The sequence below is a fragment of the Hydractinia symbiolongicarpus genome, chromosome 8, assembly GCF_029227915.1.
Source record: "Hydractinia symbiolongicarpus strain clone_291-10 chromosome 8, HSymV2.1, whole genome shotgun sequence".
Taxonomy (NCBI): domain Eukaryota; kingdom Metazoa; phylum Cnidaria; class Hydrozoa; order Anthoathecata; family Hydractiniidae; genus Hydractinia; species Hydractinia symbiolongicarpus.
This window is the reverse complement of record NC_079882.1, coordinates 22,291,654-22,317,638: the sequence shown is the minus strand read 5'-3', so window position 1 is coordinate 22,317,638 and position 25,985 is coordinate 22,291,654. Positions and strand designations below refer to the sequence as shown.

Below are 25,985 nucleotides of genomic sequence, written 5' to 3'. Positions count from 1 at the left end.
TGTTAAGTCAAGATGGAGTCAGTCATTGTGTGCTACGAAGTTATAGCTTTTTTACCAATTTATTTTTTCAGTTAGAGTAATTTTTGAGCAAATTATTGAAATCAACTGGAATAGCTTTTTCTGGAATAGCTCTGTTTTTAGCTCTGGTATGTTTTTAGCTAGGCTAAAAAGCTAGCTATTATAACTAGCTAGCTATAGCTAGCTAGTAATATATATTTTATGTGGTTAGCCCACTAATTTCCAGGGTTGTACCTTTTAAATTGTTTCCAGGAGGGACCTATAGTTCCTCTCAAAGGCAAAACAATCATGATGTAGGGAGTCACTAAATATTATTTTTTAAGTCTTTTGTCATCAATTTTGTTGATGTACAGGCTAGGCCAGCTAAGCTAGCTATAGCTAGTAGCTAAAATTGACAAACCTTGGAAATTTTTTTGCAGGAACTAAATTTTGCAGATTTACTACTTTGTGGTAATAACTGCAAGAGTAAGGGTACTGATAAGCTGCGCAAATGCATGCCTATGTAACTAAAGGGTGTTCAGGCGATTTTTTAAGGCATGACACACAAAAATGTTTTAGGCCTGTCTTGAAAATGGCCACGAAAAATCCCACCATATACCCAAACTACTATTGCTAAATTTTGAATATATGCTTGTAACACCCTCCTCCATTTTGATCATTCTAATTAATACTGAAAAATACTAATTGATTGTATAGACGACTTTCATTGTGACCCGTGTTGTTTATAATCCCCAGAACTCTTACGCAAATCGACAGGCAAAATAATGCAGGCGGTATGCCTTGGACCAGTCCATTCCAATCTTTATTTTCGCTAGAGGCATCTTTTGAACTTGAAATTAGAATATAGCTTGTGTTTTAGATTTAGATCATATATCAGTGAAAAAATGCTAGTAGCCACAGTACAAAAGTTTTTAACTTTAATTTGATTTTCTTCACCTAAGGCCTGTCGATTTTTCTTATTTTTTCTGAGCATGCTAAAGATTCCTGTAAAAACGTAAACATCACGACCGTCTAATACATCTTTATACATTATAATAATCACTTAATTAATGTCATAAGAGAATAATCCAATTAAATATAAATAATTGTTTGTTTGTTTTTTTAAATCAAAAGTATTTTTGTCACCGCAAGCTTTTTTCTTGTTTAGACGACTCCAGCTTATTCAGTTGTTATACGGCCTGACTGACCCTAATTATTCTATCGACTTCTGTCAATTTTTAGATCAGAGCTTCATTTTATTAACCTAATTTAAAAAATATAATTTTTTCGTCGTCGTGGAGGTATAGCAATTTATAAAATGTGTAATTTACAGACCGGTATTTTACTGACCAGAAATTAAAACACAAATAACTCAAAAATTATATATTCTTATATCCCATAAATTTACATAATGAATATACTTTATATACCGTATTTTCCGGTATATAGCCTGCACAGCGTATAACCCACAGCTCAGCTTTTTTAGGGAGTTATAAACTAGATGCTATCAGATAGCCTGCACCTTCGTATAACCCGCATAAAATTTCAATCGCTGTGTTTTACTTACCCGCACCTTTGCATCGTGTTAAGAAAAAAGTTTAGCGTATTTTTACTTAACCTAATCATTTTATAAACATGTGCCTGTGTTCCGTTTTTTTCATGCTGGAGACAAGTGGGGGACGTTTAAACTCGTGAACCCCAAACACGAGAACCGAGTGTCTGAACTAGCGACTCTCTTGGTCTTAACTTCCTTGTCTCCGATTGCCGAAATAATAATTAAAATTAATTTGACAATGCTGTTTTCCTTTTATTTGTAAACATTAGTTTCAGCCTATAATAACTCTTACTTCCTGCGATTAAACAAACAAACAAATAAAAAAACCCATACTCTATCAGGTTATAAATCTAAAGTAAAATCTCTGTTTTTTATGTATATTTAAGTTTTTTGGCATAAAAATAAACAACATAATAATTATAACGGATTGTCTGTAACAGCGATGTACGGAACGTTCTTTTCTAATGTTTATAGAATTTTGTTATCTATTTATATCCCAGCAATCACAGTGTGAATGATAAAATGAATGGCCGCAATGAGGAGGAGATAGTTGCGTGTGTCTTATCAATTGTATTTTATATTTACCTGTCACTCGAAGGTAGCGAAGATAAAAAAAGAAAATTATTATGTATACTTTAATTTCAACATTTTTCAATATTTTTAACAGGAATTAATAATTAAGTCCTGGGCACTAGGTTGTGAAATACTTGTCAATTAAACCTAAAAATGATACCTGCTATATTGCTCTATTACCATAAGCAAATTATTCAATGTGCCAATGTGATTGTAAAGATATAATTAGATTAGAATTACATTCAACACAAAAGAAAAATGATCTCCAGAATTCTGTTTCAGATAGAGCTCGTAATATTAGCACTGGCAAGCAATAGAAATTTAAAGCAATTTCACTGTGTGAAAAAAATTAAATCAGGTAGTTGAAGTAAGAATAGGTAGATATAGGCTCGAGCATGCAGTTATATTAATGTACGCATTTTATCCTGTTGGTACTATTTTCTTCATTAAATGTATAACTTTAAATTTCACAATAAATGACAGAAAATATAAAACTTATCACATAACCTGCACCACATTATAACCCGCACCAACAGTGGAAGTACCAACTTATAACCTGTGGGTTATATACCGGAAAATACGGTAATCTATTAAATAATACAAATATTAAAGGTCATAATTTTCATAATGGCGGCATTTTAGCAAAAAAAAAATCCCGAAAATTCAAGAAATTTTTGTCAATATTCTGGTCCTGATAATTACATGGCACAACATTTTTATGTAAAGAATATTTTTTCACCATGAAAGATAGATATGTCCCTAACAACATTTGAAAAATTCACCTTGGAAAAATGTGAAACAGATTTGAAATCAGGCATAAATTTAGGCATTTTTCCCTAGTGATAGTCAAATTCACCATAGTAACGATTAGTTTTATATGCTCAGATTTGGTATGGTGATTGCTGGGCACCCTCTGAATTGTTAAAATGTCACTAAAATATATATTAAAGCTGTTTTGTTGTGTTAAGTCTTTTGCCTGGCCACAAGAAGTTTATGTGACATCATTAACTTTATATTTATTAAATTGAGAATGAATTTTAACAATTCAGAGGGTGCCCAGCAATCTGAAGGTGAGTTTTTTTTTCTCTGGCTCAATTGCTCATGAACGCAAACATTAATTTCAGACAAAATTGAAAAAAATCATAAATTAAAACAAATCACGCTGAAAAAGGCCCAATAACAGCCAGTGTTAGGTTGGAATATACTGGTTCTTATAGAAAAAGTGTATACTGCTTGCGTAATGGAAAATTGAATTTGTATATGCGTCAAAATGTACTTGATTGTCTTTGAATTTGCCTTTTGATTTTCAGTGGCCACCCTGATAATATATTAATATAACAATTTATCAAAGAAAATGAAAAAAAATTTGTTTTATAAACTATAATAAACAAAATGATTTGAAACTATTTGGAACGATTTGGAAGAAACAGTTTGATATATCATTTGAAACATATATCACTATGTAAAACGTATTTTTCAAAAAATGAAACTTATTTCGAAACAATCTTAGGGATGATCACTAACAGAGAAAAGTGGTGATATAAACAAATAACCACTTACTTCTAAAGATTAAAATGCCCAAAATTTGTTTAGAAGAAAATGGAAGGCAGCCGTAAGATATCTAGAACTTCTAACCAACGTCGTTGTTTGCAGCTAGGAAATGAAGAAGTGTCATTACTAGTTCCTTCATCAAAATGGTTATTGGTATGCTAATTCAAGTTATTTAATTCAGTTATTGCTATTTTACTCCAAAATTGTTATTATTATTACTATATTATTACTATATTATTACTATATCTTTAGACGTATGGTTTAAAAGCTTTAAAGTTGGACTTCAATCAGGTTTTATCCAGTATTGGGTTTAAGAATAGTGATGGTGAGTTTGTTTTCATGCTTATCTTTCTAGCCAGATGTTAACAATATCCTTTATAATATCTGTTTGATCCAAGTGTATCAAGTACACAAAAAACGATCACACAAAACAAAATAATTAGTTTTGTGTATATGCAGATTACATCAATATCCTAAAGAAGCCCGTTTCGTCAAGGTATGCAAATGGTTTATTTAAAAAAGTTGCTCATAAAGATGGAACATTTTATAATGTAAGCTTTTTATTACTTTTTATTGTTATTATGATTGGCTGGATGGTCTGTTCTATTTCCATTAAAACTGTTATCAATGAGGCTCCTTCAAAGGGGTTGTAGCATAATAACTTTCCCATTGAGCTAGGAAAGCTCTGTAATCACACAAACATTGAATTAGACGCCCACCACCTAAGATAAGAATAATATTCTCATGCTAAACGCAAGCTGAAAGGATTAATTAACACTTTTATAATCTATTCTTTACTCTTGGAGTTATTGCTTTACAGCAAAGTTGACAGTCAGTTAAATTTCATTAACGCTTGTTTATAATTTTATGCATATCTGTTATTAGATCATTGGTTCTAGAGATAATTTAAAACAATTTGAAGTAAAATTGCAACATGTTGTTGAATTATATAAGAAGAGACTTGAATGGTTAACTACTTCAAGGTATAACTTGTGTAGACATCTTGCATATCATAATTTTGACTTTTTTCAATATTATGTTTTGCTTCTGTTTCTCTATAGCCGTAAAACATGTGGAGTTATAGAAGAAAGTCGTATTTGCATCATTATCGATATTCAAGAAAAATCTGAATCTCAGTTTCAATTGTGCATGCAAACATTAATCAGTCTTCTAAAAGAACAAGTTGCACATATAAAAAAGCTTAATATCATGAGGTATACAATTCTTGTAGATTGTAATAATCTGTGAACATGCCAAAATAATCAAGCAAACTTCATTAACTTTCATAGAGCTGCATCAGACATAAAAATGTGGCAAAATCATTGCGTAAGTGTGAACATAGAAAGTTTAAATGATGCCGTTTCGTGGTTAAATGAACAGACTAGACTTTCTGAATATAGTAGCACAAGTGCATTAGAGTGTATCTTGGAAGCTTCAAAGGATAAACAGGTGATTTATACGTATAGTGTCTTTATTTATCTGCAAACACAGAGGTCAACAAATTACATTCAGTATAATACATTATTTATAGCACATGCTGATTTAAATCAAAAATTGTGAACATTTCAATTGTATATAAAAATAAAATTGTATTACTGTTTCAAAACACTGAAGATCACAAAACCTTATAAATAATTTACTTTTTAATTAATGCTTTTAATATAACTTGCCTATCTTTATTCTTTGCATATATGCCAGAATGTTTTCCTGATAGGCCACTGTTTAAAAACATTAAAGGTCACAAAAACTTAATAAATAATTTACTTTTTAATTAATTATACAATGAAAAATAAAAGAGATTTGCAGGCAGTACAAATTTATGTATAATATTAAATCAACCTCTCTAAAGAAAAATATGAAAAATACCATCTTACTCGTTTAGTTGGAAGCAATTTATCTTTACACAGATACTAGTCTTTGCAAATCAGGAAAAGAAATCTTAGCAGAAAAGGTAAATATTATACTCTGTTTTTAAATATACAATTGAAATGATAATAAAAAAATTAGCACAAAATGTAGCAAGACATTTTTTTGAGCAAAATGTTTTAAGCAGTCTTTACACCAGTTGAATTAAGGTTACCACACTTTTTTAATTGTGGAATGCTTAAAGCACTCTTTGAAAAAAAAACTGTGCATGACTGACAAACTTAGCCTGTTCCAACTCTACATTTTTTTAATCTCAAAAATTTAAAACAAATTATAATGAATTAAATAAAGAGACTTGTCATTATCATTTTAAACCAATTTTTTTCGCGATTTGAGTTACATTTTTGATATTTTTCATCCTTGCCCCATAAGGATGAAACTATTTTTTTATAAATTGTTAAGTAAAGAAAAAAAAATAGTTACACAACTCTCAAGGACACTGCTTTGCACTTGCTGAATTTAGTTGAATTTTGTGTGCACCAGTTTTTTTTGCTTGGACTTAATTTTGCAAAGTCCTTTGTATATAATACAATAATAAGATCGTAGAAATGAAGCAATGTTTTTTTTTTACAGACAATAACACAAAAACGACTTGTTTTAGATTAAAGACTTAACATTACCAATCCATGTTGTTTGTCTCAATGAGAAACATTATCCGAATGCTATGTTTTTAAAAACACTTGCAAATGAAAAAAATGGAAGGTATAGTAGTTACACTAATTGTTGACGAGTGCTTAAAATTCTTCTTTCTTGATTGATAGAAGTGCATTATCAAATTAGCGAATAGTTTGATTTTCAACAACTACGTTGGTGTAAAACACACAACACATTTCTGTGTTCATTTTTTTACCTGTGGGATTGTTTTCCTAACTATTGATCAGCATAAATGATTTTTTGTTGAAAAACAAGTTTGCTTTTCTACTGTAAGTTAACTTTAGAACCATTTATATTTTGAAATATTAATGCTGAATATGTAACCATCATATTTTTTTTTTTTTTTTTTTTAGATTTCATTTTTATCCAATAAATGGAAATGATCTTTTACCACAAAGATCGAGTAATAAAAACGTAAAAGGATTCGGTGTAAGACCAGACGTTATGCTGGTATGGGAAGAACTTGATCAAGCTAGGACAGTATTGTTCGATATCCAATCTTTGGTGGCAGACTTTGATTTTACAAAACCTCCAAAATGTTTGTATTTGTGTTGTTTATCTCTGATAATACTCTGTATTTTACTGTGTCTGTCTGCGACAGGCAGAGTAGATATGTTCATTTTTTTTGATGTAGCAAAAAAGTATTTCTTATTTGTTAACTGCTTACCTGGCATGTGGTCAATGCGCTTTGTTTGAAGTATTTCACTTTAAAGTTTAAGGCTAAAAATTTAGAAACAGGTGGAAATAACTGATGCATCTCATGCATGTGCTACCTGGGGCCAATTTAGGAGATAACTAAAACTGGGTAAACCAACGTGCTTCAGAACATGTTGATGACGTCAACCCACATCTCTTAAACTGTTTGTCAAAAACACATTCTCCTACACATTTTCCTAATCAGCATTTTAAGCTCAATACAGGTAAAGGCTTAAAAATAATTGTAAAAGAATTTTTTTGCAACGATGGGTCATTGCTGACGTCATCAAAATACAAATAAAGGATCATTTTTATTTCTTTTTCGTCTAAGTGGATTTTTCCATTTCTACTAGTTAGTAAATATTTCTAAAAAATATGCTTTATATCAAAATCACTATTTTTCGTCTTTTTCTAAGTTGGGTTAAGAAAAATAGTCAAATAAATTGATTTCTTTCAAAAAAAAAGCAATTCTGCTTTTGCATTGACAACGTTGATCAATTTGACCAATGTTGTTTAAGTAAAAACCTGTTCTTATATAATACTAATATTTTTTTAGATCAAGACGAATCTCAAAAGGAAACTTCAACTCCTCCGAAGACAGAAAGAAGTACTAATGAAATGTACATGAGCTCTAAACAGTGGTTAAAAAAACATGGACTAAAAAAGTTAAACTTGACTGTGTATACATTTTTGAAAGGATTGGTTTTCAGTCACTGTGATGGAGTGCTTGAAACACAACGTCCATGTGTTGAAAATGAAACATCTGTAAGGTTACCCATCTGTAGACATTTTAGGCCCCTTTATTATGGTAATTAAACGTAAATTGAAACTTTTATTGTTACAGGCTTTTCAGTCGACTTTTATTGATGCGCGGTACTGCAACAAGTTTGCTCATATAAAGTAAGTTAAAATAATCTATTATAGTAACTGTTTACAAATATTGGGGGATTACTAGCCGAGTGTGTGTATTTTAGTTGGCATGATGGAACTGTAAAACATGTACATGTGACTGGAACAGCTTATCGAAGATTTGAAGAAAGAATTGTTCAGATACTGGAAAGATACAGACAACGGTGAGAAAATTGCAAAAAGTATATTTCATCTCTTATTTTTTTTTTTATTATTCGTATATTAGGTGGCGTGAAGTAAGGTCTAATTTGAGCATTTGCATCCCTAAATATAGAAAATTGCTGGCTAAAAATTACATCACATTGGTTTTTTTATAGTCTTGAATGGTTACAAAAGGGAAGCAGAGAGTTATTTGGTACCATTATTGAGGATAGGGTAAGTAAGATCTTATCAACAAAATGATGTTTTGGTCACTGCTTCAAATATTTGGTATGCACTCACAAACATGAGCTATACTTTACATCTAAATTATGGTAACATGCACAGACATTTTAATAGCATTTTTATGAAGGAACATCTATATATAAATGAATGATGGTTTGGATTGAAAGCCAAGAGTGTAATATGCGTGTGCATGAATAATCGCCTACTAGAATTTTAATTTTGAATCTGCAGAAAATATTTAGGGTTTAGTGCCTATTTTTTAACGGTTCAGAGTGGTATAATTTAAAATGTTAACAATAGTTGATTATTTGTTTTATCATTTTTTTTAATGAATGAATTAATGAATGAATAAAAGAATGAATGAATATTTGTATTTATATATTTTTGCATTTTTACTGTAGGCTGTCATTTTGATTGACACTTCATCATCAATGGAGTCCAGGTTACCTGTTGTAAAAGAAAAGCTCTTAAAATTATTTAAGGTTACAAGATTTTTTTTCTGTATACAGGATTTTTAAATGAGCAAAACTCTCTTGCTATACTAACATTAGTATAGAGAGCATTCGGAAGTGCCAGCTTGTTCTGAAGTATTTGAATGTTATTTTCAGGAACAACTTGTTAATAAAGAGAAATTTAATGTGATACATTTTGACTCACAAGCGGAAGCATGGAAGGATCATCTGGTAACTTGCAATGGACAAGTAGGTTAAGATACTGTAAACAAAACTTTTAATAATAATGGACGTAAAATCGACAGTTCTTTGCTGTAACCTTAGTGACTCACACATATGTTCTGTATTATCATGTTATTCTCTTGACCTGGTTAATATATGTATTATTGTATTTATAATTAGAATCTTGATGCAGCCTATCAATGGGTAAAAACCTTGCAAGCAGATGGGAGCACTAATACTCTACAAGCTCTCAAAGTAGGTTACAGCATGGTTGGAGTGCAAGCCTTGTATCTCCTGACTGATGGAAGACCAGATCAAGTAACCTATTTCTTTAATATTGTCAACAGTTCTTATATTTCGTATAGCTAATATCACAGAGAGATCCGTTTGGCTTTATACTATAGTAATCTCACAAGTGATTGTTGATGTTTCAGTGATAGTTATAAGGAAACATTTGAGTTGATTGCTGGTTTGTTTCGAAATATTTTTCTTTCCACCTTAAGAGAGACTACCAGTTAATATGAAATTTGTGAGCATACTAAATAAAATATTTGTGGTATTTTCAGTATTTAAAAGCCAATTAAATTTGAGGCAAACTGAGCCTATTTCCGGATCGTTTAAAAATTTTCTCAATGTATCCCTCCTTTGTTATTAGTAGCATTTATTTGTTTGAATTTGTATTATTCAGCAAGTGTGGGTCCCAATGTGGTAACACCAGAGTTGTTAACCAAATGTAATGCACATAATAATGTTTTTAGAGAAAATTGTGAAATTTTCTTTACATTCTCCAGGTTGCCCTGACAATTCTCTCACAAGTAAACACAACAATTCCTGTTCATTCAATATCATTTAATTGTGACGATTCTGAAGCAAATCACTTTCTCTTTGAACTCTCAAACAAAACAGGGGGAAGGTTGGTAAATGTTCTGCAATCTTTTTTCATTTGTGTCGTCAAAAAGCCTGTCTATGGAATTTTACTATATTTTTTGGACTGTAATAATAATATAAATGACTCTAAACTGTTTATGTCAGGATAAAGCAGAGTCGGAAGTATATTACGTTTAAAAAACAAAAGCATAGTTCTCTGTTTTATATCATCCTTACTATTTTAGATATCATTATTTCTCTGAAGATATAAGATCAAATGAAGAATCGCCACCACCATATGAAGTGAATAATTATTTCGATATTTTGTATTCTTCTTTTACCGAAAATTGTTGTCTCTTGCAGCTGAAGTTAATTTTTTATTTGTTTTTGTTGTTAATTTAGAGTGAAGATTTACATTTAATCAGATCAGAAATTGAAAAAGGACTCAATGAGCTTGAAGCAATGCATAAACTACACAAAGAAAGCTTTCAAATTGAATTAATGAACCAAGAACGAAATGGGTGTGTATATATTTACTATGAAAAAAGTTTATATTTTATCTTTAAAACAGGTACTAATGAAAGGTAAAGGTTATGGTAAGATCAAAACTTTAATGTCAGCTTGACCAGGACTCTTGCCATCTCCTAGAAAGTCCAGGACATTTAACTTTTCTCTTACTATCCTAGAACCTCCATTAGGCTTGCAATGAATCGAGTTATGTAGACTTGTTTAACAAAACACAATTCTAAATAAATGGATTGGATTTGCTGTGAAAGAGTATTTTTTAAATGAAATAGCAAATGCGTTGATGTTGAATATTCGTTTATAAAAAAAGGATCTTCCGGAATTCTGTGCATCGATTTAGCTGATCTCCCTGATAATTACAAATGGAAATTATTACTGTAACATATAAAAAAAAGATAATGGATTAAGACATGATATTGTCAAAGTATTAGTAGCTTTGTCTTTTCAATTTAGAGCACGTTCTGCTAGATTAAATGGTTCAGCCGCTTCTTCTATGACGCCGCACAAACCACTCCAGTTGTCTGCACGAAGTTATGTAAACAATAAATCGTCGTTGCTTCGTATGAATCCTATTTCTCGACCTCAAACACAAAACGGGTATTTTAGCACTATGCCGCAAAATAGTACGCCGGAACAGACGGAGAAGAAGAAAAAGAAAAAGAAGAAAAAAAGGTTGTTCTACCACTTTCTTGAATTTGATGTTTTTTTGATACTTTTTTGTTTTTGAGTATTATTACATCATAAACTTAATCATCTGAAAATATCATTTTTACGTGATTACTACTTCGAATTCTAAGTGTCAGCTCACTAATAACGAGTTTAATTATAATGCAACTAAATGCTTCAATAGGCTGTTTACCTTTGGAAGATTCTCTTAAGTTTTCTCTTTAACTTCTTACAAAAAAACCAGAACTACACACGTTAAAGGAAAGCTACTGACTACACACTTTGTAGAGGAGGTTACTAACTGCATACTTCAAAGAGAAGACTACTGACTGCAAACTTCAAAAAGAAGGCTACCGAATGTACACTTTGAAAAGGAAGTTACTAACTGTATACTTCAAAGAGAAGGCTACTGACTGAACACTTCAAAAAGAAGGCTACTAACTGTACACTTTGAAGAGAAGGCTACTAACTGTATACTTCAAAGAGAAGGCTACCGACTGCACACTTCAAAAAGAAGGCTACTGACTGTACACTTTGAAGAGAAGGCTACTGACTGCACACTTTGAAGAGAAGGCTACTGACTGTACATTTTAAAGAGAAGGCTACTGACTGCACAGTTATTCTGAAACTGTTAGATTTAATAATAAAATTTTAGATAATTATCAATCTATTTGTGTTTGTTTTAGGTCCAAACCTAGTGGTAGTGAAATAAAAAGGTATGCAGTTTTTCGACTTCTGAAATGTGAAATAAGTTGGGTTTTGTTTTCATAAATTTTATTTTTTTTAGGTGGATCCACGAGAACGGTATTGTCGCGGAAAAACTGACAATCCTTGATGCTCTCGCACCAACTATTATAAACCAAAAGGCCAAATATGTTCCAGCTTTAGGGAAAGAAGTGTTATCCAAAGTTTATGGAGAGGTAAATTGGCCAAAATATTTGTTTTTGGGCTTTATTGATTTTTTTATTTGGCAGTCCTTCATATTCTGTGATTGTGTTTGTCCTCCCTGTGTGATATAGGTTTTACCAATTGTTCATACTTCATCCGGGAATGAAAAGGAATACCAAATTGTGAATCCGCAAGCGGTTGATTTACCTTGGTATGAAGAAAGACTAATCCGATGCTTAAAAACTATTGAGGAGTAAGATGTTGTTAACACTTTTGTTGTTGTTGATGCTGTTGTCGTCTTTGTTATTGTCGTCATCTTTATTGTCGTCATCGTTGTTGTTGTTATTGACGTCTTCATTGTTGTCGTCGCCATCATCGTTGTTACTGTCCTCATCATCGTTATTTTTGTTGTTATCGTCGTGGTCGTTGTTATTGTCTTCGTCGTTAGTATTATCGACATCGTTGTCGCTGTCGTTGTTACCAACGTCTTCGTTGTTGTCATCGCCATCGTCATTATTGTCCTCATCATCGTTATTGTTGTTGCTCTCGTCATCGTTATTGTTGTTGTTCTCGTCGTCGTCAGTGTTGCCGTCATCGTCGTCGTTGTTGTTGTTGAACAATTGTTATAACTTTTTTTAGAAAATTGGATAACTACGTCTTCAACTTTTTAAGTGACGAATTAAGAGAAAGGTAATTGCTGATATTATATGCTCACATACCTTACCTATCCAAACACACCGGTTCTAACTATTGGAAAATTAAACCAGTGTTACATAAGATAACAAAAGTGATTTTGTTAACCTAGGTTAAATAGTGAGGAAAATAAACCTCCTTCTTACCTCCAAAACAAAGAAGAAATTGATAAAGAATTAGATTTATCTGGTTTGACATCTGTTCAGAAAGATGTTGAATTGTTGGAGAAAGAAATTCTACAAGGGAAATTGTATCTTAAACAATCTGAAGATTTGAGACAAATGGTGGGACAGGTAAGACAGATTTGTAAAATAACTTTTGTTTATATTCATTCATTCATTCATTCATTCATTCATTCATTTATTTCTTTATTTATTTGTTTATTCATTTATTTAATTTTTGGTTACTTTTTACAATTTTTTTCAATTACAGTTAAGCAAAGAAGCCAAAGAAAAAAAGACAAAGAAATCTTCACATGAGATCTCAAAGACAAAAAAGAAGGTATACTCCTTCGCTTTTAAATATTTTAGGTGCATTTGTCCTAGCTTTAAAAATTGCAGGAAATGATTTTCCAATTATTCTTGCTTGCAATATTACTAGAATATCAGAACATGCAAAATTCAAGTGAAAAGCAGTATTTCATTCTCACCATATTCATTTTTTTTTCTTTATAAATCTCCTTTATAAAAGTTTTTTGCCTAGCTATGTTCCGTGGTAAACTTAGGAGGACATATTCTCCTAGACTATATACAAAATTCATTTTAGCCGTCAAAAGGACATTCGGTCTTACGATACGTCCGGTTATAGTTTGCAAGTAACCGGTCAGGAAAAGTTCCAAAATTGCAGTCACTTTTTATCGGATTAACACTCTAGTTCTTTTTAGAACGTACGCATGTTTCTTAGTTCTTGTTTAATAGGTTTTATCCTCTTGTATTTTGGCTGCTAATAAATGTATTTTTAAAGACTAGGTTTTCATATAATCACGGCAATGATATCAGAACTCATCTAAAATTATAATTTCTGACCGCTATGTCATGTTGGTGAAAGATGTTACATTTCGTCAGGGTGTTTTATTTAGGTGAACAAAGAAGCAACAATGCCCAACAGTACACGCATGCGATATCATCGCGTGTTAGCGCGTTCAGATTTAGATGGATTATATTATCCTGCGTTAGTCAACAAGTACGTGAACGAACGGTATGTCAGTGTCTGCTTCGATAATGGTGAAAATCAGTTGACGTCAGTACGATATGTGGTGTCTATTGGAGGTTCGGCACCATGCCCTTCACTAAGCGTAAGATTAATATTAGATTTTATTGATAGAAACGTTGCACGAATCACAATGTTATCTTGTTCGATTTTATGAAAGGATGTATAAATATAGAATAATTTGCCTAGCGTTGTTATCCTTTTAGGTTGGAGATTACGTATTGGTGAAATCTAATCACAGCGAAGAAGGGTGTTACTTCTATGTTCCTGGAATTGTACAAGTGACACCATTACGAATGAAATCGTCTAGTAAATGTTATACTGTTATCAGATACAACGGAACAAAAGTAAAATTTGTTTTCTCTTCTGTTATGGTATCTTTCACTTTGGAAGTATTTGTATTAATTTTTTACTTTATTTTGCCCACAAAATAGGCTACAGCGTTGAGAAAAGATCTGATTAAAATCACACGTACAAGATATGTGTTTTCAACAAGATTTATACATGAAGTGAATCAACCTGCAGAAGGTGATCAAAAGTAAGGGGTTTTTTTTCTCAGAAAAAAGATTAATACTGTAGGCTATGCTAGAATATTTTTTCATGTAAAATTCTTTCTATCAAATGTATTTCAGGATTTATGATGAAGTCATCATCCACGATCAGGAGAGTATGTCGTTTTTTACTTTATGAATGAATTCTAAAGTTGAAAAACGATACCTTTACTCTATTTTTGGAAGAAAGAAACAGCGCCAAGTTTTATTGAAGTATTAAAATTTAAACATTTTTCCTGTCTTAGATGACGGTCGCCATTCTTCTGCTTCGTCATCATCTGTTCGATCAAGTAGATCTGCACATTCCAAAAGGTCTTCAGCAGCCTCCTCCACATCAGTGGCTCCTGTTCCTATCATCGTTAAGCACTCTCCAAGTCCTGCAAAACACGACTCTTCTGACGATTCTTCGTCTGATGACAGCTCAGAAGATGAAGATGATCATTCTGATCGAGAACATTATGAGGATGATCATTCTAATCGAGAGCATTCTGACGAAAGGGAACATTTTAATAAAGGTAAAGATGTAGTCCAAGATAATCTTGACCAAGACAACACTAGTGATTCAGATAATGATGACGACATTACGAAGGACGAAACTGAAAATAACGAATCAAAAATCAAAGATGATTTGGAAGAATGGAAGCGAAATTTAGAAGAACAACATTCCTTAAAGATGAAGGAGTTGGAAGAACAAAAAAATATTTTATTAGAATTGCAAGAACAATTAAAATTTAACGAACAAAAACAAGCTGAAAAAGCATCCTTTTTAGAGCAACAACAGCAAAAACTTTTGAGTGGACAGCAAGATTTTCTACAAAAACAAATAAAACTTCAGCAAGAAGACAAAGAAGACTTAAAAGTAAGCTTGCTTCTTTGTTGTGTTGTTGTTGTTGTTGTTGTTTTTGCCCGTTTTTTTTTGTTTTGTTTTTTCTCTTAACCTCTATCTTATATTTTTATATTTATGTACATTAAAGGAAAAGTATAAAGATCTTACAGAGATGCAGATGGAAATTTTCAAGAGACAACAAGACCAACAACAAGAGTTACTGAGACATATATTAGAGAAACAAGAACAGCATTCAGAGCAGCAACAAGTCTTACATCAAGTTGTCCGAATGAAAGATGGAGAAACTAATACTGAAGAAGGCGCCGTAGATGTACTTAATGTTGGTGAAAAAAGACCAATATCAATTACACCAGAGGATCGGTAAGTCAGCTGTGTTTTGAAATACTCACGCAAATCTTGTTTTCTTTGATCAAACACGTAAGGGGATGGTGGGGGTGGGGGTGTTAATTTTCCTTTTTTAACAACACTATCGTTGCATTCGAATACAAAACATTGTATGGAAACTAAAGGTTGCTGTGCTCATGCAAAGCCTATTCAAAAGAACAAAGGCAGTGGTTATTGGACTGTTCTTGACTTTGTTAGCAATTAGATTCACCAAGAAAATTAGGTCATGTTCATTACTGAAATAGTTATGTAACTTTTGAGTATTACTTAAACTTTATTTATTTCTCGTTTAGTTTAACAGATTCAGAACCACTTCTGGACAATGTTTTGAACAGTGATAAGATAGAAGTTGGTAAAGAGCCTGAGGTCAAAGTGTTTGCAACTGAAGATAGTGAAGCAATTTTAATTGGACAGGGTGATTCTGGTGTACTATTATGTGCGTTGTTGGTTGTTGTTTTTTAATAAATAAAAATTTAACCTCTCGTTTATATTATTTTCTTGTTTCACTTTTTTTTTATACTTGTACCCTTTGTTTGTAAAATATATGATTATTTTCACTTTGGATAGCTCGTAACCCGCCAGATGAAGACCCAGCCGTGATTGTTCAGAAAATACCCGCTGTTTTAAAAGTTAACCAAGAAATATTAGCTCGCTTTAAAGACGATGGCTGGTATTATCGAGGTGTGTGAAGCCACTGTTATTTTTTTAAACAACTATTCTTAGAAAGAAGGAAATATTTCATTTGTGATGGTATTTTGGTTAGGAACGATAAAGAAAACATTAGACTCGAATACATTCGTTGTGGAAGATGGGGTAGGAGATATGGAGAAAATTATTCGTGATGACATTATCACTGACAATGATGACGCGGATAACATAATTCACGTAAGTAATTAAATGCTAGTTCGGGAAGGACCATATATGTTTTAATATAATGTTATGTTATCCCGAAAATAAGATAGGAGATGCTGTAATCTCCAATCGTATAATAAATTCTTATTCAGTGTCATCCTTCAATTTATTTTATGAACAACGAGGGTGTATATAGAATCATTTTTTGTGTAAACTTAGCCCGGTGATAATTTTTAGCCTGGTGATTGTGTGGTGGCTTTGCATCCACGATATCAATATGCGTACGCACCAGGTGTGAGATTTAACTAAACATTTTTTTCTCGTCGCAACTTCTTACTTCAGAATTGCATCCATGTTTCTGTATTTCAGGATTGGTTCATGGGGTAGAAAACGATGGAGCCTTAAAAGTTCAATTTTATGATTCTCAAATGGTAATCTTTCGAGATATCTTGTATAATAAGCTACAGTTTTAAGCAATAAGCTCTTTTTGATACTGTTATTAATCTAATCCAACCGAAGTAGAGCCTTGGTATACTTGTCATTTACATTTTCTTTAGGCTATTGTACCGAGAGCCGAAGTCTATTTGATTTCACCATTAAAGTATCAACACGATTGCATGTATATACGACAATGTGAAGATGCCTTGATTGGTCAAGCGGTCGTGTGTCGAGACAACAAAACAGGTGTATTCCATCTCGGAGCAGTTAGAGATCGTGTGAAAGGACCTAGAAATTATTTAATCGAATGGGCGGATCAAAATCTTGATATACAAGTGTGTAATGCTCAGGGCGTATTCTTTTTAAACTTTTCTAGATAGTATTTAAGGAAAATCTTTTTCAAAAAGTGTTCTTAGTAATAAAATCACCCCTGCGGATGCTAAAAAAATTATTATCCAGTCAATTTTTTGTTTGTCTACAATTTGTTCAAACATTTTACAATCCACCAGATATCACCAGGCATGAAGCTTAATATTCTGTTCTGTAGAATGCCTTCTCTTACAATAAACGTGTGCAGAAGAGCTTGAAGTGGCAAACCTCGTTTCATAAAACTCGTTTCATAAAACTTTGGGCAGCTTCTAATATTTGCATATAGGTGTAATGTGTTCCTGCAAGATGCATGTCTATTTAGTTTAGGAGGCGTTTATGTTAGGGGTGTTAAGGACGTGAACTTTAATGTAAGATTTTGCGGTAGTTGGCAAGTTGAAACGTGAATATTTGTTTTCTAGAATTACGCGTACATATTTGGAGCACACACAAAAAGACAAAAATTTGAGAAGAATAATTATGTGTTGGCTATATTTAATCCAGGTAAATATGAATCGGTATCAGTGGATTGAGATATAATGAATGTGTTAGCATCGGGCTTCTCTGCTCCGTTCATTTCTTCATTTTTTTACCGTTATTAATATGTGTGTAGCTACGTAAACGATAGATTCAACCGAAATTTAAAGCTATTTAATAAATTATTTTTTCAGAAATTTTTTCATACCTACCTGGCATTGTACTTGATTCAAATGAATCGAATCTGACTGTTCAATTCTGCGATTCGAACAGGTTTGTTGAATAATGTTATGCTTGTGAATCACCGAATCGGTGACGTCAATTTAGGCGCGTTTGATTTTCATTAAAAAACTTAGCCACCATACGTGTGAATGTTTTGCTTTATCTTTTAGCACGACTTCGACTGTCAATTTAGGCGCCTTCCATTTTCATCCAAAAATTTAGCCACCATGTGTGAATCTTATTGCTTTTTTTAGGACGACTTCGACTGTTGATGCTGCGCAATCGTTTTGGATGTCTTCTGATTATTATAACGATGTGGTAAAATATTTCAAAGAAATGAATCCCTAGCAAGTAGTTTAGCAGGCAAGACTGACTGACAATCCGGGAAGGGTGGCCATTTCGATCAGTGTTTGCAATAAAAACTTTTAAAAATTTTACTGTGTTTGCTTCCTTTTTTCGTTTTCTATTTCTTTTTCTTTTTTTTTTTTCTTTTTTAAAATTTTTATATTTAACAATATTGGATTGTATATTAATTTTGTAGATAGCTACTTCTACTGTGTAAATATTTTTTTTTTCCTCATTAAGTTGCACTTGAGAAGTCATATTAATAAAATGTCTGATTCTAACTACTACTTCAAACCAGTTCCACCCTCTATAAACTAAACCAAGGCAAAAAGTCTTTAGTTAAAATGCTGGTAACTTTCTAAAAGTCAGTGTTGCGACATTGCTGATTGCAACCTCGTTTCCAGGGCATTTTGCGTGTGTCAAATATGATTAACCGCGATGTCTCCTTTGGGGACAAAGGAGACCCTAGTGACGAAAATGCTTTGATTGATCAACTTAAAAACTTTATTATAAAAATATAATTTTTAACTTCATATCACATATAAAGAAACTGTTATTGTTCATTCATTATTGCTTTATGTATATCTTTATGTATAGTCAAAGCTAGATTAAACGCCTTACAGAAATAAATAACCCAAGTAAATTTATCAAAAGTAAATATAAACGCATAAAAAAGCAAATAAATAAATGTCTATAGCGTTTGTTACCCACAATAAATAAAAACGATCACGAAACAGAGGGTTTTAGGAGGTGCTTATTCGAAAGGGTAATTAATTTTTAACATAACATCGAGAGCTTTTCCAACATTTGCAATGAAGTAGAATGACCGCCGACTCGAGTTAAAAAGATAATCCCAAGTTTTTCTCGAAAAGTTGAACTCTGTCAACTTTTTTAGCGTGTATTTTTTTCTCTCGAGTTTTTTAATCAATGAAATTCAAGAAAGGTTAACTATATTAGAAAAACAACAATTTCTGCTGCACTTCTTTATTCACAAATAAAAACACCTTTCAAAAAAGCGTTTGGTGTTAAGTACAGCAGAGAGACCTGTTAGCATTGAATTTGTGAACAAAAATTATGGATTCATAAATTGTTTTGAAATCTTCCTAACAACCACAAAAATCAACTGTTTGTTGGGCATTGGTAGATAAATTCGTATAAAAACAATAAATAATATTTTTCCCCTTTTCCATGAAGTTTTCTTATCTTTCTTAGTTGTTGATTCCTTGTTTCCTGTTACGTCAATTCGCTGCCATAAAAAAATGTTGTTATTTTTTTTAAATTTTGTAGCCAAAGGTTTTTTCTGTTTACGGCAGCCATTTTAATCTGAACATCTTTTCTCTCAAGCGGGAAATTCATTTAATTCATTCAAGAGAAAAATGCTCCTGAGCTTTCAACGCTCGAGCGGAAAATGCAATCGTATATAAACCTACCTTAAATTTTGACTATGACAAGATCAGCGATTGTTTGGTTATCTAGAGTATTTCTCGAAGAAAAATATGGAGAACGATATTGATTTTTTTACTACGTTCCTCACTGTCACAGAGCTAAAGGTTTTAAAATATTTTGTAAAACTTGGATATGTGTGCCGCTTTGCAAGAATAAAGAAAATTCTAAGACAATAATAGAGGCTAGCTGTTCCAGATGCTCTGTGCTAGGGTTAAGTCTAAAAATAACATTCAGAAAATTATTGTTTTTTGCTTGTTTGCTATTTCCCTTTCTACTTTTTTCCCCGAACTTTACGCTCCAGCACCTTAGATTCGAATGGAATTAAGCTTCATTATAGTTTGATTAATTCTTTAAAGTGTATTCATAATAACATAACGCAATTCGCGCATTTTATCGAAGCGATTTTTGGACGTTTTTTTAATACAATGAAACCTCTCTTTAACGGACACTTTTCTTAGGAACCGATGGTGTCTGCTATAAAGAGGTTTACACTGTATTTTTTTGCAAATGTAGGCACACAATAGGAATGTATGACTACACAATTTCGGTCTTGTTCTGCAAGAAAAGGATCAACTTGTGAGCAACACTCAGCCTAAAGTAAATTAAAAAATATAAGGCCAAACAACAAAGAGAGTATTAAAAACAACTGAAGAAGCGTGTAAGTGATTTAGTTCACAAAATCGTTACTCTGCCTTCTGCCTAATGTTTTGCTTGCTATTTTTTTCGCGCTGAAAATGCTGCAAAAATGTAAACATTGGAATCTGAATACTTTTAGTAAACAAACACTAAATATGTCTGAAATAGTGAATTAGCTTCTTTTCCAAAGTATTTCACACAAAATGAAAACTTTTACGCACCCTCTCTTCTAGGTTTTCTATGCTTTCAAATCTCCCGCCATTTTACTTTGTTAAAAAAAGAGATTGGGCACTATTTTAAACTTTTACGGTGTGTCCTTTCATAAAAATAAGAGCGCTCTATGAGAATTTCTTTGCTGCTTCACCACCTCTAGAAGAAGTCTTGTATTTGACGAAACATTGATTCAAATTTGTTAAAAATCTCAGAAAGGGGAGCTAATACGTAATGGAAAATTGTGAGTATTTCTATATTTTTAATTTCCACCACGACGTGGAGATAAGTTACTCTTACTTTACCCTTGGTTTCACGGTCAAACCTTTATAAATTTTGCCTCTGGTCAAAGCTTCATAAATTTAGCTACGGTAAAAACTACTAATATACTATGGTAGACCGTCAGTCCCACATACTCACTCTTCGCGGAAGTACGGTCGGTTACTACCTTATACTGGAAAACAAAATTTGGTGCATTTTTCTTCGTAATTTTGATATGGGAAGGAAATGATGGAAAGGAAATATGATTCAAGAAAATATAATTTATAGAAGGCAAAACGCAGTGGTATTTACTTTTTTCTTCGACGAAACTTTATTGAAGTTTTAGATATAGCTAACCAACTAGCCTAGCATTGCTAATAAAGTAAAGACTTTATAAAGAAAAGAAAATTATTTTAGTAGCTAAAGCTAGCTATAGCTATATATACTTTACCATAGATATTTTGGATAAAAAAATAATTACTTTATTTATGATTAATGTTGAGATAAGTATAAGTTTGTAAAAAGTTTAAAGTTTGTGGGCGCCATGTTGAATACGGCAAAAAAGCGAAGGAAAACAAATGCAAAAGTTTACTTTTTGATTTAAGCTGATAGCTAGCTTCACTTGCTCTTTTTGTTAATTATATAGCCATATATATTTCTCATATTTTAATAGTTTGTAATAATATACAGCTACTTATTTTTATTTTTATAGCAAAAAGAAAAGGTTCTCCTACAAAAGCCAAAAGAGCCAAGAAGATAAAGAAAAATGACGGAATCAAGAAACCAACTTCGGCATACATATACTTTGTATCAGATTACCGCATGGTTTTAAAGAAGAAAGGAAAGGATACATCTAGGGTTCAAGATGTTGCTAAACTTTGTGGAGCTGCTTGGAAAGAAATGTCAGATGAGGAGAAAGCACCTTATCAACAAAAATACCAGACAGATAGGGATCGTTATTTGAAAGAGGTTAGTATGCATCTGTTTGTTGGCATACTTTAACTTCTTTTTACTGTAAGAAATATGTGTTTTTTTACTGATTTTTATATTGAAGAATTGGTTTGTTTTTTTAAATTTAGAAAGAAGCTCTTGATAAGAAAATGGGTAAGGACCCAAACAAACCAAAAAGACCTCAGACAGCTTACTTTTGCTTTCTTGCTGAGTTTCGTAAAGAAATTGCTGGAAAGACGTTAAAAGATGGTGAAAAGATACCACAACTTGCTGGTGAAAGGTGGCGAGATATGAAAGCTGAAAATAAAAAGAAATATGAAGAAATTGTTGAAAAAGATAAAGAAAGATATGAAAAAGAAATGGAAGAATACAGAAAAAATGTAAGATGCATGTTATGTATATAAATTTTAAAATTTCTTTCTAAGGATGTCAAAGGATGTGATCATTAGAATTTTGCAGGTTAAAAATCATGAAAAGTGATAAAAACACAACATTGTTGCTTTTTAGTCATTCTGCTGATCTATTTTGTAATTGTTTGCTGAATTATTATTTATTAATTTTTTTTTAGCTTCCCTGACAGCCTTTTCTAATTTATGCTGCCATTCAGCAATTGCAGAGGTTAAAGGGGCACTCCAGTAAAAAGAAAATATTTGAAATAAATGTTATTTTAAGAAGACAATACATAAATTTGTCAAAATAAACCTTTTACAATCATTAAAAATCTTTATTTATACCTTAATCGGGTCTGTAAACATCTTCAATTTTAAATAAATTTGCAAGGTCGTGTAAAGTTCAGAGGACTAGGTCCGAATAAATAAGCATACGTCACATCTTGCAGAAAGTCCGTGAGCTCAGCAGCACACCTTCTAAAAGTTTGTTTACTTACTGTTTACATTGTTCGTTGATAAGACGTCTTGTAGTAATGACGAAGATTTTAACTTAGAAAACGTAGACTAGGATAATTCTCTTCATGAAAAAGACTTTACAAAGCTACAGCCACACAACTTCGAACCTCTTGTGTCTCACAAGGGAGAAATTAATAATGATGCAAAGTGACGAGGTGTCTTTTACTGACTCAAAGTAACGTTCTTAGCAAAATATTTTTTAAAGAAATAGAAAATATATTTATTCGCTTTTTTTAACATTCTTTTCGTCAAAAAACTTTACTTTACAAGCCAATTTATTTTTATTTCACAATTCAGCAATATTTTTCCTCCGCACGCGCTTTTTTGCACACAAATGCAAACAAATTTTATGTAACGTTGAAAATTTCGCCATGATATAATAAGAAAAACAAGTGAAGTAAGTTTTTTTTGATTTCTTATGCTTTTCTGAGTACGTATATAACAAAAAAGAAAAAAGTGATTTATACTGGATTTCCCCTTTAAATGCTGCCATGTTAACAAAAATTCCTAAATTTTTCCTCTCAATCCCATAAGTTAATCTCCAAATATTCATAATATATTAGTATGGCGCCTGGTTAGCGTGGCACTGTAAATTAGTTGTTATAGCTCTCGTACTCTGTGCTGGAGACTGTGTTCAATTCCTCTTGACAGCGATTCAACATGGGCGAGTGAATGTTACCATAGCCCCGGGTTAACCCAAGCCATGTGAGGGAAATTGGGCAGATGGCTGACTGTGTGGGCCGTTGGATGTTGCTGGGAGTTGTCTAGTGAAGCGTGGGCCCTAATTGGCTTTGTATAGCTCAAAATGAGGACTCTCGATCTAACCCATGGCCTCTCCTGAAAAAATTCAAAAATTCACAATATGTAAAAGTTTGTTTATCATATATTTTTTAAAAAGCTTTTTTCATTTCATAAGTCATTCACATTTTAATTTTGATGCCACGTTTAATTAATTGTAAAAATTCTTATGTCATTGTAAACTTGTTATGCTTCTTTCAAATTTGCGGCAGAAGAGAGAAAATCCAGCAATTTCTAAAAGTAACGTACATTTTTTTGTGTCAGAATTCTGAAGTTTTTAGAGATAATTTTACAATAAAACAAATTTTTACCCCGTAAGAATGTGATTGTGCATTAGCTTTACACATTTTTTATATCATTTCATAATAACAGTATCTTTTCTTTTCTTCAGAATCCAGACCAAGGAAAGAAACCTGCCCCGAAAAAGAAAGTTCAAGAACCTGTCCCAGAGTCATCTGATGATGATGACGATGACAGTGATGATTCTGAAGAGGAAGAAGATGACTCTGATGACGATTCAGATTAAGTCACTTGTATTATTTGCATATATTCATGTTGTGGATAGCAGTGTTTAAATTGCTGTTTTATTCAACTATCCTCTCACCATTTTCATCAACAAAGCATGCATATGTTCGAGTCATTCAAGTTTGTTGGCTACTTGTTTTGAACGTGAAGAATTCGTGTACTGAATACGATGCAATATTTTTAAAAAAACCTTTCTTCTAAATTTACTGATGTTTGGAATGATTTTTAATATTTATTTTAAATTGTACGAAATCTTTTACAATAAAATTCGATACTGACATCATAGTTGCCCTCACATGCTTCTCAACAAAGGATGTCTGATATTATGTATATTTGAGAAAGGCATAATAAATCAAGTACTTCCTCGATTACTTGTACCTCGATTGGTTAATTTACCCACCAAATAAACAGATAAAAATTGCTATTTAGGCTAGGAAACGAATGTGCTTGTTATTTTTATAACCTAATACCAATGACGTCAATTTTGTTTTTATTACCATTTTAATTCTAGATATTTAAATAATAATAAGCTGGCTCCTTATTACTAGGAAACTGGACATTGCGCAAGGATATTGCAAGTATATTTCTTAAACAATACAGGTGTTTATGTTATAACTGTTGGTTAATATTTTACGTTTTTATCAGTTTTTACATATTTATCTCACCGAACATGACGGGATATTAAAACATGATGTTGTGTTTAATTGATACCGAGTTGCAATCATAATACAATTTTTTTATAAGCAACTAGTGATGTGATATAAAATTTTAAAGCAATTTTGCCCAGCTGTGTACGTTAACAACTATAAAATCTAAGAGGAGGCTTTTTTCAAAACAAAAAAATTGTGACAGATTTTTACTGTTCAATAAAAAACCTTTTATACGATTTTTTTTGCTTACTTGGGGCGTGGAACGAAAATGTCATAAAACTGCGTCTTCTGTTAAAATAGGTTTGTGCTCCTCTCGTAGTATCTAGGTCCAACATGGAACTAATGTTGGAACCTCAACATAAAGTGATACCATACCATCTGTCTCCATTTTTCTTATCGAATATTTTTCCAATGATTCCTTGATTTCATAATTTTAATAACCATTATGTTTTGGTTATCTAAGAGACCAACCCTGTCTCCAGGGCTTTTCTGAGCCTATGGTATTCAGAATCTCATAGGCGTGGAAAAGTCCTGAGACGAGGTTGCCGAGAGACAGCCCTAAATAATTGTGTTGCCTTAATGATTAATATTATTACACCCAATTTAACTTTAAGATAATTGGACGTTTGAATACACGAAAACGAGTTGTCATAATTCCAAATGCGTTTTTGAGTTCTTTGCACGAGATAGTCTGTAATTAAAGCTGATAAGGTCCGGACGAATATGTCGAGTACGGTATCACTATTGCTTCAAAAAAAGGCATCATCTAGATAACAAGGATACTATATGTTTGAGTTGAAATCAGGAATATACGATGCTGTGGTAAATTTTCTCAAATTGTTGTCGATATAGCATGCTTATATAACCCCTCATTCATTCTCGTCCCTCGATTAAAATCTCAAAAAGAAAATAGGGGTCGAGATTGCCCCTTTATAGCGATAAAGGGGCAATGCCTTCCATTATCACCAACATCAATTAAGATGGATCCATTTGGCATCACCAGGCCAGAAGCACACTGCTGAACTGTTGTTTATAGTTCAAATTATAGTTAGTAGTTATAATAATAATAATAGTTCAAATTATACAGAGCTATTTTCGTGTTGGTGCTTTGAATAACTACATGTTTGCCCTCTAATGCAATGTGGAAAATTCAACATCAGCTTAAATTCATTGACAACAGCAGTCCATTTTTTTCTTGATTGGAGTGAAGATATATATCCACAAGCATAAAAACATCCCGCGTAAAACATTGTTAATTTCTTGATTGTTGACGACCGTCGTAGCTGATTCCTATTGTTAAACAGCGCCGATTCCTATTGTTAAAGCGTAAAAATAGCAACAAAAGAACTGTTAA

At 32.1% G+C, this 25,985-nt stretch overlaps 2 protein-coding genes across 4 annotated transcripts; both read left to right on the top strand.

Annotated features, from left to right (window-relative positions):
- LOC130654768 (von Willebrand factor A domain-containing protein 3B-like) lies at nt 1–18,467 on the top strand. 2 transcript variants are annotated; one of them, XM_057457383.1, is made up of 42 exons: nt 1–146; nt 3,719–3,829; nt 3,929–4,001; nt 4,136–4,227; nt 4,562–4,659; nt 4,738–4,890; nt 4,966–5,125; nt 5,559–5,627; nt 6,204–6,304; nt 6,610–6,794; nt 7,509–7,717; nt 7,797–7,852; nt 7,927–8,025; nt 8,179–8,236; nt 8,647–8,727; nt 8,854–8,946; nt 9,100–9,237; nt 9,711–9,832; nt 10,032–10,089; nt 10,189–10,307; nt 10,765–10,983; nt 11,664–11,693; nt 11,765–11,897; nt 11,997–12,118; nt 12,505–12,555; nt 12,671–12,851; nt 12,991–13,059; nt 13,637–13,852; nt 13,974–14,114; nt 14,202–14,305; nt 14,400–14,434; nt 14,564–15,177; nt 15,293–15,525; nt 15,843–15,985; nt 16,117–16,230; nt 16,313–16,434; nt 16,639–16,693; nt 16,771–16,832; nt 16,959–17,174; nt 17,628–17,709; nt 17,877–17,955; nt 18,159–18,467. In XM_057457383.1, the coding sequence occupies exons 2-42, from the start codon at nt 3,725–3,727 to the stop codon at nt 18,250–18,252; spliced, it is 5,184 nt and encodes a 1,727-aa protein (XP_057313366.1). In that variant the 5' UTR covers nt 1–146; nt 3,719–3,724; the 3' UTR covers nt 18,253–18,467. The 2 variants fall into 2 exon arrangements, with proteins under 2 accessions (XP_057313366.1, XP_057313365.1); XM_057457382.1 differs by lacking the exon at nt 1–146 and having other exon boundaries at nt 3,588–3,829.
- Nucleotides 18,468–20,627: 2,160 nt separating this feature from the next.
- LOC130654018 (uncharacterized) lies at nt 20,628–24,349 on the top strand. 2 transcript variants are annotated; one of them, XM_057456521.1, is made up of 4 exons: nt 20,628–20,785; nt 21,515–21,771; nt 21,882–22,133; nt 23,848–24,349. In XM_057456521.1, exons 1-4 carry the CDS (start codon nt 20,776–20,778, stop codon nt 23,980–23,982), a joined length of 654 nt encoding a protein of 217 aa, XP_057312504.1. In that variant the 5' UTR covers nt 20,628–20,775; the 3' UTR covers nt 23,983–24,349. The 2 variants fall into 2 exon arrangements, with proteins under 2 accessions (XP_057312504.1, XP_057312505.1); XM_057456522.1 differs by lacking the exon at nt 20,628–20,785 and adding an exon at nt 20,958–21,106.
- Nucleotides 24,350–25,985: the final 1,636 nt, after the last annotated feature.

Coding starts and splice junctions, on each gene's coding strand:
- LOC130654768 (XM_057457383.1), top strand. CDS start 3,725: ATGGAAGGCAGCCGTAAGATATCTAGAACTTCTAACCAACGTCGTTGT. Junction 6,305..6,609: donor GCAAATGAAAAAAATGGAAG/GTATAGTAGTTA, acceptor TTTTTTTTTTAG/ATTTCATTTTTATCCAATAA. Junction 11,898..11,996: donor TATCCAAAGTTTATGGAGAG/GTAAATTGGCCA, acceptor TGTGTGATATAG/GTTTTACCAATTGTTCATAC.
- LOC130654018 (XM_057456521.1), top strand. Junction 21,772..21,881: donor GGGATCGTTATTTGAAAGAG/GTTAGTATGCAT, acceptor TTTTAAATTTAG/AAAGAAGCTCTTGATAAGAA. Junction 22,134..23,847: donor TGGAAGAATACAGAAAAAAT/GTAAGATGCATG, acceptor TCTTTTCTTCAG/AATCCAGACCAAGGAAAGAA.